The sequence below is a fragment of the Euphorbia lathyris genome, chromosome 10 (genome assembly GCF_963576675.1).
Source record: "Euphorbia lathyris chromosome 10, ddEupLath1.1, whole genome shotgun sequence".
In the NCBI taxonomy this organism is placed as follows: Eukaryota; Viridiplantae; Streptophyta; class Magnoliopsida; order Malpighiales; family Euphorbiaceae; genus Euphorbia; species Euphorbia lathyris.
The window spans coordinates 39392995-39408315 of record NC_088919.1 but is presented as its reverse complement, the minus strand read 5'-3'; the positions used below and the strand labels follow the sequence as shown (position 1 = coordinate 39408315).

The window sequence follows — 15321 nt, the reverse complement described above, 5'->3', positions numbered from 1 at the left end:
GAAGGAAATCAGGCAGCGGATCGACTCGCGAATTTTGGAAAGACGGCTTCTACATTGGTTTGGTGGCTTTCTACACCGTTTTTCTGTCAATCCTTAGTGTTTGACGACATTTGTAATTTAGGACATGTTCGTTTTCTTTGATTTCTTTCTTTTCTTTTCCTCTTTGCTCCTCATTCTTTGTATTTTTTCATTTTATTTGAATAATATCTGGGTTGTTGGGAGTGTGCTGGTGTGCCAACCTAGTTGGGATGTCCGGCCCTCCCTTCGTGTCCCATCCTTTCATTAAAAAAACTTATCAATTTATTGTCTATAATGAGTTATTTTCTTGTTTAATAGTTTAGCAAGAGAAACCTATTGATCGAGTTGTCCTAATATCATTTTCTATATAATAATTTATTTTTAATATATTATTGGTTTTGTTTATTCAAATTCAGTAATACATAAAATATAAAAACGATATAAAATTAATATTATAAAAGATATATTTATTTTTATTCAAATTAAAATATCAGGTTATTTTAAATTTACTTACCTATTTTCAATTCAAAATACACTAAATAATAATATAAATTAGTTACTAATATTTTTGATACTTGTATTAATATAATGAAAAACATATAATATTTGATATATATAAATTAAAGGTAAAAAGGTAAAATAAATTTTGTATTAATTTAACAAATTATGGACGAATAGTTAATTTTATTTGAAATAGAAGGGTTGCAAACCTCCATTTAAAGGATAAAGTATTAAAATAAGACTATGATTTTTGGAGAAATACCAATTTAGATTTCACATACAAAATAACACTAATATATTTTTAATGTTCAAATGCATCAATAACAAAATATGACACACCATTCATATTATTCCGTCAAGTTCTGATTTCTCTCTCCACGTACAAAAAACAACATAAATGATGTGTCACGTTTCGCTATTAAGACATGATACTATTTTTTAAACGTTAAATATTATTTTATATCTAAACTCTAGATTGAATAGTAATAGTAATATTAAATAGAGAGAAGAGAGTCAATGAGCTCACCTCCTTGTTTGTTGTCTGTTTCCCCCCTTTATGAATGAGTGAGTAAAACTTTCTCTTCTCTTCAATCGAAAAGCCACGAGAGATAGTCGATTTGCTTCTTTTCATGCAATCGTTAAAAGCCCACCATTGCCTAAAGCTTCTTCAAAGGTGGAATTGCTTTCTTAGACAAGGGACTAGTCAAACACTATAACATATATATATAAATGTATGCTTCTTGTCAAAAAGACAAAAAGGATTTTTGGGGTTTTCCTAATTTTATTAATACAACCCTCAGAACTCAGAAATATAGCTGGATTTTCAAAAATTTGGGTTCATCTTTTCATGAAATGAGGAACCCATTGGTGTGAGTAGTCATATTTTATGCTCATAAACAAGGTTTTTATTCTGTTAGTATTTAATGTTTTTTGGATGTTTGCTATATGTAGTGTATGTTTTCTTGTCACTATCTTATGGTGTTATTTGCTATTGAATTTAATGCTGTTTCAGTGAATTTTCAACTGTGGGGTCTTCTCAGCACAAATCTTTTGCCGTTTTGCTTGAACAAAAGTGGCGGGGAGCTTCAACTTTTAACCCATTTCAACTAGGAGTTACCAGGCATAAACGTTCTTATAGGTCTCTCTTTTTGCACTGCTACTCATTACTTTTCTTACTAATTCAAGGTTAATTTTCTCTGTTTAAGCTAGGAGGATTGGAAACTAGGATAAATGATGTGCATGCTGTATGTATGATGCTAACAATTTAGTGTGCAAACTTCTTTCATTTCAACAAGATCATAACTTGCTCGATGATTTGCCTCTGTGAACATGATTTTCAGCAACTGCTTTTTGCATGACGTTTTGGTACATATTCATGAAGTTTGTTTACTTCCACAAAGCTCTAAAATTGCTATTTTCAGCTCTTTAAGTGCATTTGTAATGCATAATTATGAAAGGCAGCACCTAGATATGTTTTACAGCTCTATGCGTTATGAATCAGAACAGCTTGGTGATTTGTTTGTCAATACAGTAACTAACCATTGATACATTCTTTCCATTGGCAGTGATCCGTTTCAAAGAAAAGAGGCGAAAAACCAACCAAATAGCATCTTTGAAGCTTGTAATCACCTTAAATTGGTAAGAATTTTGTAACTTGTTTTATATCTATATCATATATATATATATTCAACAAGATTGAGCCATTTATGTGTTAATACCTTTTCCTTAGAAGAAAATGGGACAGCTAGATGACTCGGTTGAAGCCAAACAGAGACAACTTCCTAAACCGCAGCTTCAAGAATCTTTGAAAGCTGAGGTGAACATTCCAAGAGCTCAAAACCCCTGTTTTTTTATTTTTTTTATTTTTTTCCATTCCTTGAAGGTTAAATACATTAGAGGTAGTCTTTTTGTTATAATAGCACAGGGTTGAGCCGATAAAATCAGGTCCAGACATTTTGTTTATAATCCTTGAAATTCATGCTTTGAATTCTATAAGATTCTCAGCTTTAGGCTAAATATCTTTGAGAAGACTATGAACAATTTTATTATTATTATTTCCTGAAACTTCATTCTCTTATTGCAGATCCTAGAGCTCCAAGACAAATTACAAGGCCAGTTTGTAGTGCGTCACGAATTAGAGAAGGCAATGAGTTGCAGGACCCTTTCTTATGATACCATGAATGATGATTCAGTTCCTAAGGTAATTCTTCTTCCTCAAAATTCATAAACTAAGTTATACGCAGCCAAAATACATGCATATCTAGATGATTTTCTCAGTTGTAGTTCCTCCCCTTGCATAACAGTATTCTACACTAGAATTGATTTTCAAAACCGCCAAAATTTTCAGGCTGCCAAGGAACTAATTAAGGAGATTGCAGTGTTAGAATTGGAAGTTGTGTATTTGGAACGATATCTTCTATCTCTGTATAGAAAAACATTTGATCAACAAGTGCCATCTCAACCATCTATAGATGAAAGATGCCAAAGGAATTCAAGTGTGCAGAAAGGGCAGCTTCCAGAAGTTAATAGACAAGATAGCATGAAACATGAAGGCAATATAGTTATTCTGTCAAGCCAGCCTAAGCAATGCAATGAGACTTGGGGAAGAGAAGAAAATCTGTTAGATTCTAGTATCTACAGATGTTCCTCCTCGTTATGTCAGCGATCAGCTGCAACTTCTCCCATGAAATCTATAGTTAATGCTATAGATTCATACCATTCCCTTCCATTGTCAATGCTAGAGGTAACTTGGTTAAGCTAAGATTGTGATAACAATATTTCTGCGACATTTCGTTCCAAGTTAATCTTGCACTAATTAGCGAATTCTTGTCCCTTCAGCAAGTCCGAAAGGAGCATTCAAACAGCATCAGTCTGGCAGAACATCTTGGGACCTTTATTAGCAACCCTGTTTTAGAGACTCCAAACTTGCTCTCAGAGGAGATGATCAAGTGCATCTCAGCCATATACTGTGAACTAGCAGATCCACCATTGATTGATCATGACTATCCTTCCTCTCCCGCTTCATTCTCTTCATCACTGAATGAGTTTCCAACACAAGGACAGACTGAGATGTGGAGCCCTCAGCAGGGAAACTTTTCATCCTTCAATTCATCTCGCGACAACCCTTTCCACATTGAAGAGTCTAAGGAATTCAGCGGACCTTACTGCACAATGGCAAAGGTGCAAACGATTCGTAGAGATGATCAAAAGCTAAAAGATATACATCATATGCTAAAAAAATTCAGGTGAGTCTTTTTTCTATTTCATGCCAATATTTACTTTTGTTGCTTCCTCATAATCTTTAAATATGCTTGATATCATATCTGAAGTAAATAATGTTAATATGGTATTAGAAAGAAACTTGTGAAAAGACATGTAGATTTAGGAACCTGTTTCTTTCTTCCGAATAGCAATGGAGTTGAAAAGAAAGAAGTTACTGAATTGCAGGTCACTTGTCTCTGATTTGGAAGAAGTTGATCCGAGAAAACTGAAACACGAGGAAAAGCTGGCTTTTTGGATCAACGTACATAACTCCCTAGTTATGCATGTAAAGTTCTACATCTTAGAAATTGATGTCTTTCAGATACTCATTCTGTGTTAGTGTTGTTTATTATCTTTTGTTTGTTTAACTAACTAAAACTATTTTCGTTGCTCTAAAGGCATTTTTGGTTTATGGGATTCCACAAAATAATATGAAAAGAACATCTTTGATTCTCAAGGTAAGCAAAAGTTTTGAATTCTTTCTGAGAATAAAATCTTTTATGGGTATATCATGATCATCACGAGCTCTTTTATGTCTCAGGCAGCATATAATGTTGGGGGTCACACTGTGAACATAGATATGATCCAGAGTTCTATTCTGAGGTGTCGGTTGTCCCGTCCTGGACAAGTAATTTCTATATCTTACATCTGCTTTATAATGATTTAATAGTTCAACTAAGAAATCTTCATTTGAACTTCAACATAATCAGTCTTTATAACTTAAATTCTTACCAAATTGTAAGAGTCAATCCACTTATGATGGGAACTTTAAGATATTTGATCCTTTATGGAGCTGAGTTTGCATGCATATGGTTGCAGTGGCTGCGAATACTGTTTCCTTCAAAAACAAAATTCAAGGTTGGAGATCCAATGAAAGCCTATTCTATTGATCACCCCGAACCTCGCCTATATTTTGCACTTAGTGCAGGAAGTTCTTCAGATCCTGCGGTATGTTTATCTTGAACTTGATTTTCCTTTTCAAGATAGTTATTTCAACCTTTTCTAGTTGTTACTCTATAGGACTAAGCTAACTGAACTTTTCCATATCACACAAGTTCTACGAAGATCATATCCCTTTCGATACCTTTCCATTTTGATTGTTTTGAATTCTGATATGCTAGCTGTTAATACGTTGCAAATCATTAGGTTCGAGCATACACTCCGAAGCAAGTGTTTGAGGATCTGGAAGCAGCAAAAGAAGAGTACATTCAATCAAACATAATTGTACATAAAGAAAAGAAACTCCATCTACCAAAGCTTGTGGAGTCATTTGCCAAAGAATTAGATCTTTGTCCTGCTGGTTTGATGGATATGATAGAAGATCTACTGCCTAGTTCTATGAGGAATAGCATTCTTCAGTTTAAACAAAGAAAGTTGAGCAAGAGCATTGAATGGATTCCTCACAACTTCACGTTCCGCTATTTGCTTTCAAAAGAATTAGCCTAATGGAAGGAATGTTCTTGATCAGTAAGCAGTTCTCTTATGCAATATATATATCTTACTTCTGCTAGCATACCACGCGGAGTGAAAGGGAATCATAACTAGATTTTTCGGACTGATCAACTAGTTGTGAAGTTGATTTTTCAACTCTATATTGAAGTAAGCTGGTTAGAAGAATGATGATCATACAGGCTGAAGATCATTGAGCTTGAATATTAGATGAATTTAGAATAATGTCTGTTTAATTAAGTTTGTATGATGATCATTCTTAAGGCAGTTATGTTGTGATTTAGCTGTCATTCCCAACTTTTGCAACCAATTTGTGTAAAAGTAATCTATTCTGTATTTGTCTGTATAAGGAAAATTGCTTACAAGCATTTATCACCAATTTTGAAGTTTGTTTGCATCTGCTGTATAGTTTTAGGCCATCTGAACTTAATGTAAAATGAGAAGGCTTTCTATTTAATTTTTTTTTTTTATCCTAACTTCAAATATAGAACTTGTAAATGTTAATAATTTGATCGAAATAGTCGAGCCATCATGAATCCAGAGCATAATTACTGAGAAATTCTCATAACTACCTTCGCTTTCTTAGCGTGTTCATTACCTTAGGTCGCCTTTGGTTCTGTTTGTTTGCTATTCCTGTTAGATGTTTGATGTTATTAGGTAAATTTAACTGTTTTTTCTTTCAAAATAGCTATGAATATACACTTTGTTGGATTTTTTTCAAAAAAAAAGTTTATCTTACAAATAAAGTCCTAAAAATCACATTTTTTTTTTACTAAATAGAAAAAGAACTATACTTTTTTTTTTTTTTGAACCTAGAACTATACCTTTTAGTTGCTAGTTTTGTTTCTGAATTCACATCAATAATGAAAAGTAAAATACCAATAAATGAGAAGAGAAAAGCTTTTCCCTCACTTAAGTCTGTCTATACTCTATAGAAACAACAGATTTTCTCTGAGCCTTTGTTTGGGAGTTTGGAAGTTAATGGAGGGGAGAGTTAAAGGAGGTAATGGAAAGGGAAGGGAAGTGATGGAACGGAAAGTTAACAATTAACATTGTTTGGGAGTTTATAGGATGTAAATAAGGTTAAATGTTTAACCTTGTTTGGGAGTTTAAATATGGAGGGGAAGGAAGGTTAAATTTACTCTGCAGACACAAAAAATTTTAAAAAAGTTTACGTTACTCCCATTAACCTCATTTACTCTAAAAAAATAACTCCCAAACAAGGTTAACTCAATACTTAACCTTCCATTACTCCCATTTACTCCCATTAACCTCCTCCCAAACAAAGTATAAGTCTCAACCACATATTTTTCCTTTTTTTTTCTTTCCAAGAAAAAGAAAAAGAAAAATCTAAAATTTAATTGGTTATTAGGCTTTTGAAATAAAGAGAAAAGAGGAAAAAAAGAAAAAAAGTTTGTTTGGTTCAGCTGTCAATCGCCAAACACAACACAAACAGTGTGAGAGAGATTTCTATCTGCTGAGAGTTCACCACAATCACTTATATAGCACAAGAAGCCCAATTTCACAACCCTCTTTTTGGCGCTTCTGCTGCATAATACAAACAAACTCTCAAAACCCATCACTGTTAATGTACCCGCCAAGCCCAAAGTTCATAGCTTTCTTGAATGCTTGGAAAACCCACCTAGAAAGAGAGAGATAAACTAGAGCAGAGCCATGGAAGAAGAGGGAGTTGAGTTAGTACTGTCAAGAGCTGTAGAACTGAGGTTAAAGATCAGCAATTGCATCCACAAAGCAAGCAACAACACTAATGGAAACTCTCTACCTTCTAAAGACAACAAACAAGAAAAAGAGGGTCTTGAAGAGGGTAGGATTTTGAATGAAGTGAACCCTAATTCTCTGTCTCTTCAGGACGGCTCACACAATGAAGCAGAAGATTATGACGATGAAGATGCAGATGCAGATGCTGAGAGACTTTTGCATATCCTCGATGCTCTTGAATCCCTTGAGCACCAGCTCTCTAACTTGCAGGTTTTTCCGCAATACCCTATTCTCAAAAGTTAGGGTTTTTACATCAAAATACAGAATTTGTCTTCTTTTGATTATCTTGCATATGTGAACCTAGCTGTGAGAATGAGTGAGTGAGAGACGCGTTCTTTATCTGTTCTGAGTTCTGACTTGTGATTCTCATTTGGTCACTACACAGATAAACTATTGAACTATAAGACCTGCCATTTTCTTCTTTTTGCCTGAAAATGTTGACTAATAATGTGAAATTATTGACGAAATAATCATTTGAGGGCAGATGTCCTTAAAGGTTCTCTTTTTGTACCTAAGCAGCAAACAGAGTACCTTTATCATAACTGTGTTTAATTCTTGTGTGAAAATCATTTTTCTTTTCCTTTCTTTTTTGCTTCATCTGTTATACCGAGAAAAAGGGCTATTGATATGTTAATAGTTAAAATTTCAGTTATTTGATTAATTTCTAAAGATCCAATTGAGGTACTTGTTTATGCATAAATTAGTCAGCATGTGAGCATACCTACAGAGAACTTCAAATGCATTCAATTTATATTTGAAATCAAGTTTTGGAACTTTCTTTTTGAGGATTTCCAAGAATTGGCGTCCAAATTTGTGTATACATGCTTCTGTGGAATGAAGTTAGCCTTAAAGGTCGTTGCTTCCTCAATGTTTCAATTTTTTTGTTCATAGGCGAACTTTTTGTGTATGCTATATGCTTATGACTTTTGATGAAGTAGAGCCGGAGTCCTAATACCCTTGTTTTATCCAAACATAAATGTCCGAGAATGCATGATCATTAGTCTTCATACTGAATTAATAAAGTGACGTTCTTTCATGTTATGTGCTCACATGAATAGCATAATTATCCCATTAGCTTGTGAATTTGTGGTGAGAATAGAATGTGTTGGACACCATGGATGCACGTCATTTTGCTACGCAGTTTAAAAGCTAATTGAGGGCATAGCATAGAATGTTGATGTAGGTCAGGCACATTTGGATCATGGTGTCTACTAAAGGTCTTGGCCTTTTGTTTTGTATCATACTCAAGTATTGACCTATACCGAAGTATTATGTGGTCTATCAAGTTAACATAGTCATTTTATGTTGCTGTGGACTGCATGTGTGACTTCTTGTATTATAAAGTACTCATACGATCGTTAAATCTGCTTTGTTAACTAGGAAATGGTCCTTGGTTCCTTGAATGTTGCAAAATTGTTCTTGTTCTGAGTGATATTGATTAGGTGTTAGACATTCCTTTGTTTATCCCATCCAAAAATTCCCCGCATCCATGTGCGAGACAGGGTTGTTTTTATGCAGAAACTCATGATTGATAGTGCAGGGAAGACTGCATTCTGTTTTTTTTTTTTTTTGTTTCGAGTCCATGCTATTCATAAATAAGGTACTTACTGTGAATATAAAGGTAAAGATTAAATAGGAATACCTAAAAATGGAGATGTAAACTTCTATGAAATATCATGTATATTGGTTAAGGACTCTTTCATTGTTTCTTCATGCTATACACAGGCTTTGCAGCAACAGCAACGTTATGAAAGAGAAGTTGCCCTTAGCGACATTGAACATAGCCGCAAGATGTTACTGGATAAACTGAAGGATTACAAAGGAGCAGACTTGGAAGTAATACAAGAAGCTTCAAGATTTGCTGGTGAAACAGTAGAGCATAACAATGATCTTTTACTTCCTCCTTATCCAAGTCGGCCTCCACCATCCCTAGTTATAGATAATCACTATCTCTCACACAAGTCTACGCGAAATGGGGTAATCACTGCTGAAGCGAAGAAAAATCTGAATCATTCAAATAGCAAACCAGCTAATAACATTTCCCAAAACTCAAGCAAAGGGTTGGGATTTTTCATTGGTGCTGCAGCCAAGACAATGATTACCCTTGTCGGTGTGATATCGGTGCTAAGGTTGTCCGGTTTCGGGCCTAAACTTGGGAAAATAAGTCTACCAGTGAAGATTTTGGAGTTGTTTCCACAAGCAGCAAGTGAAGAGAAGAGCCGTAGCGAGTGCCCACCTGGGAGAGTTTTGGTGGTGGAAAATGGGGAAACTCGTTGCATTGTCAAAGAGAGGGTTGCAATTCCTTTTGCAGCAGTGGTTGCTAAGCCAGATGTAGATTTTGGATGTGGTTAATGTGGTATCTAGTGCCTATCTTCCTCTTCCTCTTCCTTTTAACTTTTGTTTTAGGATTTTTTTTTTTTTAGATCCTTACCCTATTATATGTATATCTTGTTTCTTCAATATGCGGTTTAAAGGTTTTGTATCAATTGCCTAGAGAATATGTCACAGTTAATAACTGCTGCATCCACCCTTTTGGGAAGTTATGACGTTTTTCCAATCCGCAGCAGAGATTTTGGGTTCTAATGCTACTTTTATTGCAATTGCTGAATATGCATTTTGTGAATTATTTGTCCAAAAATTATTTTGTATCAATTCATTTAAACGTTACAGTTGAGACAAGGCCGGTGATGGATCCAAGAAGTGGCAAGGGGCCTTGAGCATCCACGGGTTGCCAAAAAATGCCCGGAAATTCCATGGAAGCTGTTCCTTCCAATGATACCATATGTTTGAGTTGTTACTACTATAGTTTGACTGATAACTAAATTTAGAATTTCAGATTATATAATTGGAAAATAAAGCTGTGGTTAAAAACAAAACTCTGTTCAATGGAGAGGGTAAAGTTGAGTGTTTTATTATGTAATGATCTTCATTCAATAATCAAGTCCAAATACTGTTCCTCGCCGCATAAAATGGAGTAAGTTGGCTCCATCTGACCTCCAAAGGTTATTTAATTAATAATAATAATAATTAATTATGTTTACAGTCAAAGTAAAGTTCCTTTTGTACAAGTGGTAGAACTCAACTGGTGAAAGCTTTTTCTCATCTCAGCTGCACCTGTATCTATCTACCCTAGTTTTATGTGTTCTTTCTTTCTGTTATTGCTCTTAGACATGAATACTAACACTTTTAGATGTGGAAACAATATGCTCCTCTCTCACGGTCTGTTATTCTATTAATTTCTTTCATTTTAGTTAAGGTTTTTCACTTTATTGGATCTCATTCATTGTCCTCTCTTCTCTGATGGAAAACAAATCACAGGTCCAGGCATCAACAAGTATGGCAATAAAGTAACACTAAAACATGGATTTAATCTCTTGCACAACCAATCTTTTCAGTTGCCCAGGTTTGCTTGTTCAAGCACAAACACTAAACATGGTACTAGTTACTTTTCTTTTCCCCTCTTTTGATTCTTGTTAGATCTTTGCTTTCATTTTTGTTTCCCTTTCATAATATGAGTTTTGTGCATATGGAAAGGTGCAGATCAGAAGAGTAGAAGACTGAAAGTGAATGCATTTACTGAAGAACATGAAGTTCTAGTGGTCAAATCATGGAATTCAATGAAGAAAAATGCTGGAGATTTGGGTCTAAACTTCTTCCTTAAGTAAACCATTCTCTATCCCTTTTCATGTTTTTTCAATAATTCAATCTTCAACATCAAATTGGCTTTAGATTTTTAAAGTGATCTTGAAATTGGGATTGATTGACTATGCAGAATCTTTGAAATTGCACCGTCTGCTAAGAAGCTATTCAAATTTCTGCAAGACTCAGATGTTCCTTTGGAACAAAATCCAAAGCTTAAACCTCATGCCATGACTGTCTTTGTTATGGTGAGTTCACATCCAACATCTTCTTATTATTTCCCAAGTTTGTTTTTGAATGAAAGATGAGAAATTTTACGTTGTGCAGACGTGTGAATCAGCAGTGCAGCTTCGAAAGGCTGGGAAAGTTACTGTGAAAGAGTCGAGTTTGAAAGATTTAGGAGCCACCCATTTCAAATATGGGGTTGTTGATGAACATTTTGAGGTTATAATAATTTTCAATTTTTACATTGGTAATCTTGAATTATGATATGAGGAGTTAATGGAGGAAGTTGTTAATTTTGTAGGTGACAAAGTTTGCATTGCTAGAAACAATAAAAGAAGCAGTACCAGAAATGTGGTCAGTAGAGATGAAGAATGCATGGGCTGAAGCTTATGATCAATTGGTTGCTGCCATTAAAGTTGAAATGAAGCCAGATTCTCAAAATCTTTAGAGGGAAGAGAGATAACTCATATTTGAAGCTTCAAAGTTTCTATGTACTGATCAAAATGAAAAGCAAAAAAAAGACAGGAACTTTTGGCAATTAAGATCATGATGTTTTGTTATTTATTTATTCATTTGATTCACGACCCTCTTCATGTTTTTTATTGAAAAATTGATACTTCCAAAGCTTATCAATGACTAATTTAAAATAACAAAGTAGTTCCAGAAACCAATTTAGTTTTATTGCAAAAAAATCACTGAGATCAGAAAACCAACAGCCAAAGATATTCATTTTATCAATGAGGTATCATATAAAACCAATGGGATAAGACTGAAAATCAAACCCTGTTTCACCCAAAAATAAAAACAAGCATTCCAAAAAACAAAGTATGAATCTTTAAGAGGAAAAAAGGAAAAGTAAACAACAACAACATACCACTTTATGGAAGATAAATGTCGTTAAAATATATATACAAGTAGCATTACCATAAAAGTATCCTACACATTTAACAAACAATTCAAACACTTGTTAACATAATACACTATTCAACAACAATTACAAGATATTTCATATCTAAAATGTTATTTCTATTCATTTCTTTAGTATGTATTAGCAAATACAAATTAGGATAGAAGATACCTTATAGGAATATTTTCATTCCCGTCCTATACCCTTCAGGATAATGTTTTTTAAAATGTAATTCCTGTCTCGAAGAATTTAGATAGTCTCGTGCATTACGATAGAGTAATATGGGATAGCTGTGAAATCTGTACTTATTCGATCCTAATAAGGGATAGCGGTGAAATCTGTACTTATTTTCATCACTATCTAAGATGTGTTAGGATCTCTCATATATTGTCAAACATCTGTATCTCATAAATGGAAGATACAAACATACTTGACGAAACACTTCCCTAAGTGATAATATTTTGTTTCCAAAGAAAGGAAAATTCAATTTGAACAGCTAAAGTGACCAAAATAAAAACAATATCCATTAGTCAATCCCATACCATACCATACCAAACACCAGTTCCAGTTTAAACAAACAGCGGCAGCCGCAGGTTTTTAGGATGTTTCCATGTTCATAAATTAACAAACATACATTGGCTTTTCAATCCTCCTAAGAGTTAAGTTTATTTCTTCCCAATTTGACTATTTATACAGCCATCATATATCTATATTTTCAAAGATATATTCAGACCACAAGCCATGAGTACCTCCTCAGATTGTAAAGTTGTTTTCACTGAAGAACAAGAAGCTTTGGTTGTTCAATCATGGAATATTATGAAGAAGAATTCTGCAGATTTGGGTCTTAAATTCTTCTTGAAGTAAGTCAATTTTTTATTATTTTATATTCTTGTTCCTTCCTCTATTTGAATTGTTTTTGAAATTATAATTAATGAATGATTAGGATATTTGAGATAGCACCATCAGCACAGAAGATGTTCTCATTCTTAAAGGAGTCGAATGTTCCTCTTCAACACAACAGTAAGCTAAAGTCTCATGCCATGGCTGTCTTTATGATGACATGTGAATCAGCTGTCCAACTTAGGAAAGCTGGCAAAGTTACTGTCAGGGAAACAACTTTGAAAAAACTGGGAGCTGTCCACCTCAAATTCGGAGTTGTTGATGAACACTTTGAGGTATATATGTTTGTTAAACAAATTCCCAATTATGTTTTCTTTTTTCAATTTCAGATAAACAAAATAGAATTGATTGGATATAGGTGACGAAGTTTGCGTTATTGGATACGATAAAGGAAGCAGTGGGAGAAATTTGGTCGGAAGAAATGAAGAGTGCTTGGGGTGAAGCTTATGACCAACTTGTTGCTTCCATTAAGGCTGAAATGAAGCCTTCCTCTTATTAATGAATGTACTTGTGTTTCATGGTATGTATATTTGTACTTTTTGTTCTGTACTGTTGTCAAAATAATGAAATTTTGGTTATCAATTTAATTAAGTTAGAAACGATTCCCTTACTTATTACCGATTCTTTTTGCTAAACCCTAATGTAAGAGCCGCCGATAGCCTCTGGACCCCGGCCATTTCCGTGTCAGAGATTAATATAAAATCTATGATTGAGCCTTAACTATCAGTTCGAGCTTTTAGTTCAATCGGTTCCATGAAACTCCGCTGCCCGCCCAGGGGTAAGATGCACATATGATCCGAGCTACATGATCAAATCAGACTGCCAATGACTAGTCCCAGCCCAGAGACATTATAGACAATCAGCACCAACCACACTTAACAACAAGCAACAACAATACAGAAAGAGACATGATATATGAATAATGTACTGCTCATTTTATTAATTCAAAGGCAACAATTATACACTCTCAATGCCCTACCAATACCAGTGGTGGTATTAGGGGCCATTACTAAAGATGAAAAGAAGTAGGCCAATCCTAATGACAAGTCCCGGATAGAGTAGTCACTCGCACTGTTTCTTACACCAAGTCCAAGCCCAGGATCAGTGGATGTTACAATGTTTCATTCACTGCTGCCCTGGTTGCCTACACACTGTCCCCCACTCTTCCTCCGTTACATATATACACTCTCTCCATTACAAGCTTGAGATTACAACAACTTTCCCCCATTACACTCTCCCCTTATATTATACCTAACTCAATAAATTAGTTGACCAATTAGCTTTTGTTACTATAGTCTATTATGGGCATTGTTTGGTAAAGAGTGTTTTGGAGTAAAATTAGAGTTTTTGGCTATGGTTCTAGTCAAACCTCTAATATGTGTTTGATGAATAAAAGTTTGAAAGAGTTTATTGGATCCGAAAAACTAATTTTGAAAAAACTGATTTTATGAGTTTTTCAATTAGTTTATTGCTCTCTCTTTTGAAAAACATTTGTATCCCTAATTACTATCTCTTAACCCCAAATAAAGGTTTTACCATATTTGATACAAATAGCTATTAGAAATCATTTAAGTATTAACAAACAAGCTGGTTGTTGTTCCTATTTGCTGGTGTCTTTGGAAAGAGCTTCTTTTCATAAAAGGAGAGATTATCTGCTTTTATAAAAAGCTGCTTTTCAACGGTAAAAGACAAACAGAAGGAATCTAACCAAACACCTAAAACGCTATCTTTTAAAGTGAAAAGGCAAACAAGAGGTGAAAAGTAGGTAAACAAACACTCTCTTAGTAGAAAGTAGTCTGCAACAAAAACTGTAAGCTATCTAATCTAATTCACTTTCTACTTCTTCCTTTTTCGTATTTGAAAATTGACCTTCCTCTATGTCCTTTCTTGTTATTATTATTTTCTATTAATGATTACTTTTAATTATCGGTTAAAATAAATTATAAACTACTAGTAATAATACAACATATTCTCTCCTCTAATCTAATTTTAGTTATAAAATAAAAATAAAAGACGGCCTATAATACAATGAATTGTATAGAAAGTGGGTTAATATATGATCGGAAAGGATTTCATATATCCAGTATGACCTTTCGCGTATATCTGAAAAATAGAGTCGGAAATTATAAAGTGGTAAATATATGATAGTCAATGAATTGAAGAAATAAGATTGACCATGAACATATGCTTATATTATATGCACATGTTACCAAGAATTTTTTGGTCTGTTTTATTCTTATAAAACTCATACCGAATCACAAAACCGGCCAGATATCCGGTCTTAACTTTAGCGGTTTATTAAATCCTCAACAAACCTGACATGATCGGAGTTGAATCAGAAACCGACGGTCCGGTGCCATCCTGATCTTTAAAAAAAAAATTAGTATGAACAACAAAACTTTTATTGTGATGATATCGTTTTGAACAGCATAACTATAGTAAATAAAGTAGTGAGTCAGTATTTTTCATTATGAATAATATGTCAGACATTAATATAAGATCTATAATTGGACTTTAACTATTAACTTGAGCTTTTAATTCAATCGGTTCCATGATATGGTATCAGAGCCTTTAGGACCAAACGGTCGAGGGTTTGAGTCCTGGCAACCTCATTAATTTGCGGAATTAAAAACACGTGGTAG

General features: G+C 34.1%; 3 protein-coding genes across 8 annotated transcripts; all 3 read left to right on the top strand.

Annotated features, from left to right (window-relative positions):
* Positions 1–1069: 1069 nt before the first annotated feature.
* Positions 1070–5645, top strand: LOC136208549 (uncharacterized). Of its 6 annotated transcripts, none has more exons than XM_065999521.1 (12): positions 1070–1192; positions 1532–1657; positions 2085–2157; positions 2249–2335; positions 2603–2719; positions 2867–3262; positions 3358–3764; positions 3967–4066; positions 4179–4238; positions 4322–4408; positions 4600–4728; positions 4927–5645. In XM_065999521.1, the coding sequence occupies exons 1-12, from the start codon at positions 1149–1151 to the stop codon at positions 5224–5226; spliced, it is 1926 nt and encodes a 641-aa protein (XP_065855593.1). In that variant the 5' UTR covers positions 1070–1148; the 3' UTR covers positions 5227–5645. The 6 variants fall into 6 exon arrangements, with proteins under 6 accessions (XP_065855593.1, XP_065855592.1, XP_065855591.1 ...); XM_065999520.1 differs by lacking the exon at positions 1070–1192 and adding an exon at positions 1237–1388 and having other exon boundaries at positions 2252–2335; XM_065999519.1 differs by lacking the exon at positions 1070–1192 and adding an exon at positions 1238–1388.
* Positions 5646–6656: 1011 nt separating this feature from the next.
* Positions 6657–11457, top strand: LOC136208087 (plastid division protein PDV2-like). Its single transcript, XM_065998921.1, has 8 exons — positions 6657–7218; positions 8734–9357; positions 10101–10227; positions 10327–10443; positions 10543–10669; positions 10781–10895; positions 10975–11091; positions 11174–11457. Exons 1-8 carry the CDS (start codon positions 6904–6906, stop codon positions 11318–11320), a joined length of 1689 nt encoding a protein of 562 aa, XP_065854993.1. The 5' UTR covers positions 6657–6903; the 3' UTR covers positions 11321–11457.
* A 784-nt stretch (positions 11458–12241) lies between these two features.
* Positions 12242–13270, top strand: LOC136208550 (anaerobic nitrite reductase MHB1). The gene is made up of 3 exons (XM_065999525.1): positions 12242–12639; positions 12723–12954; positions 13038–13270. The coding sequence occupies exons 1-3, from the start codon at positions 12521–12523 to the stop codon at positions 13176–13178; spliced, it is 492 nt and encodes a 163-aa protein (XP_065855597.1). The 5' UTR covers positions 12242–12520; the 3' UTR covers positions 13179–13270.
* Positions 13271–15321: the final 2051 nt, after the last annotated feature.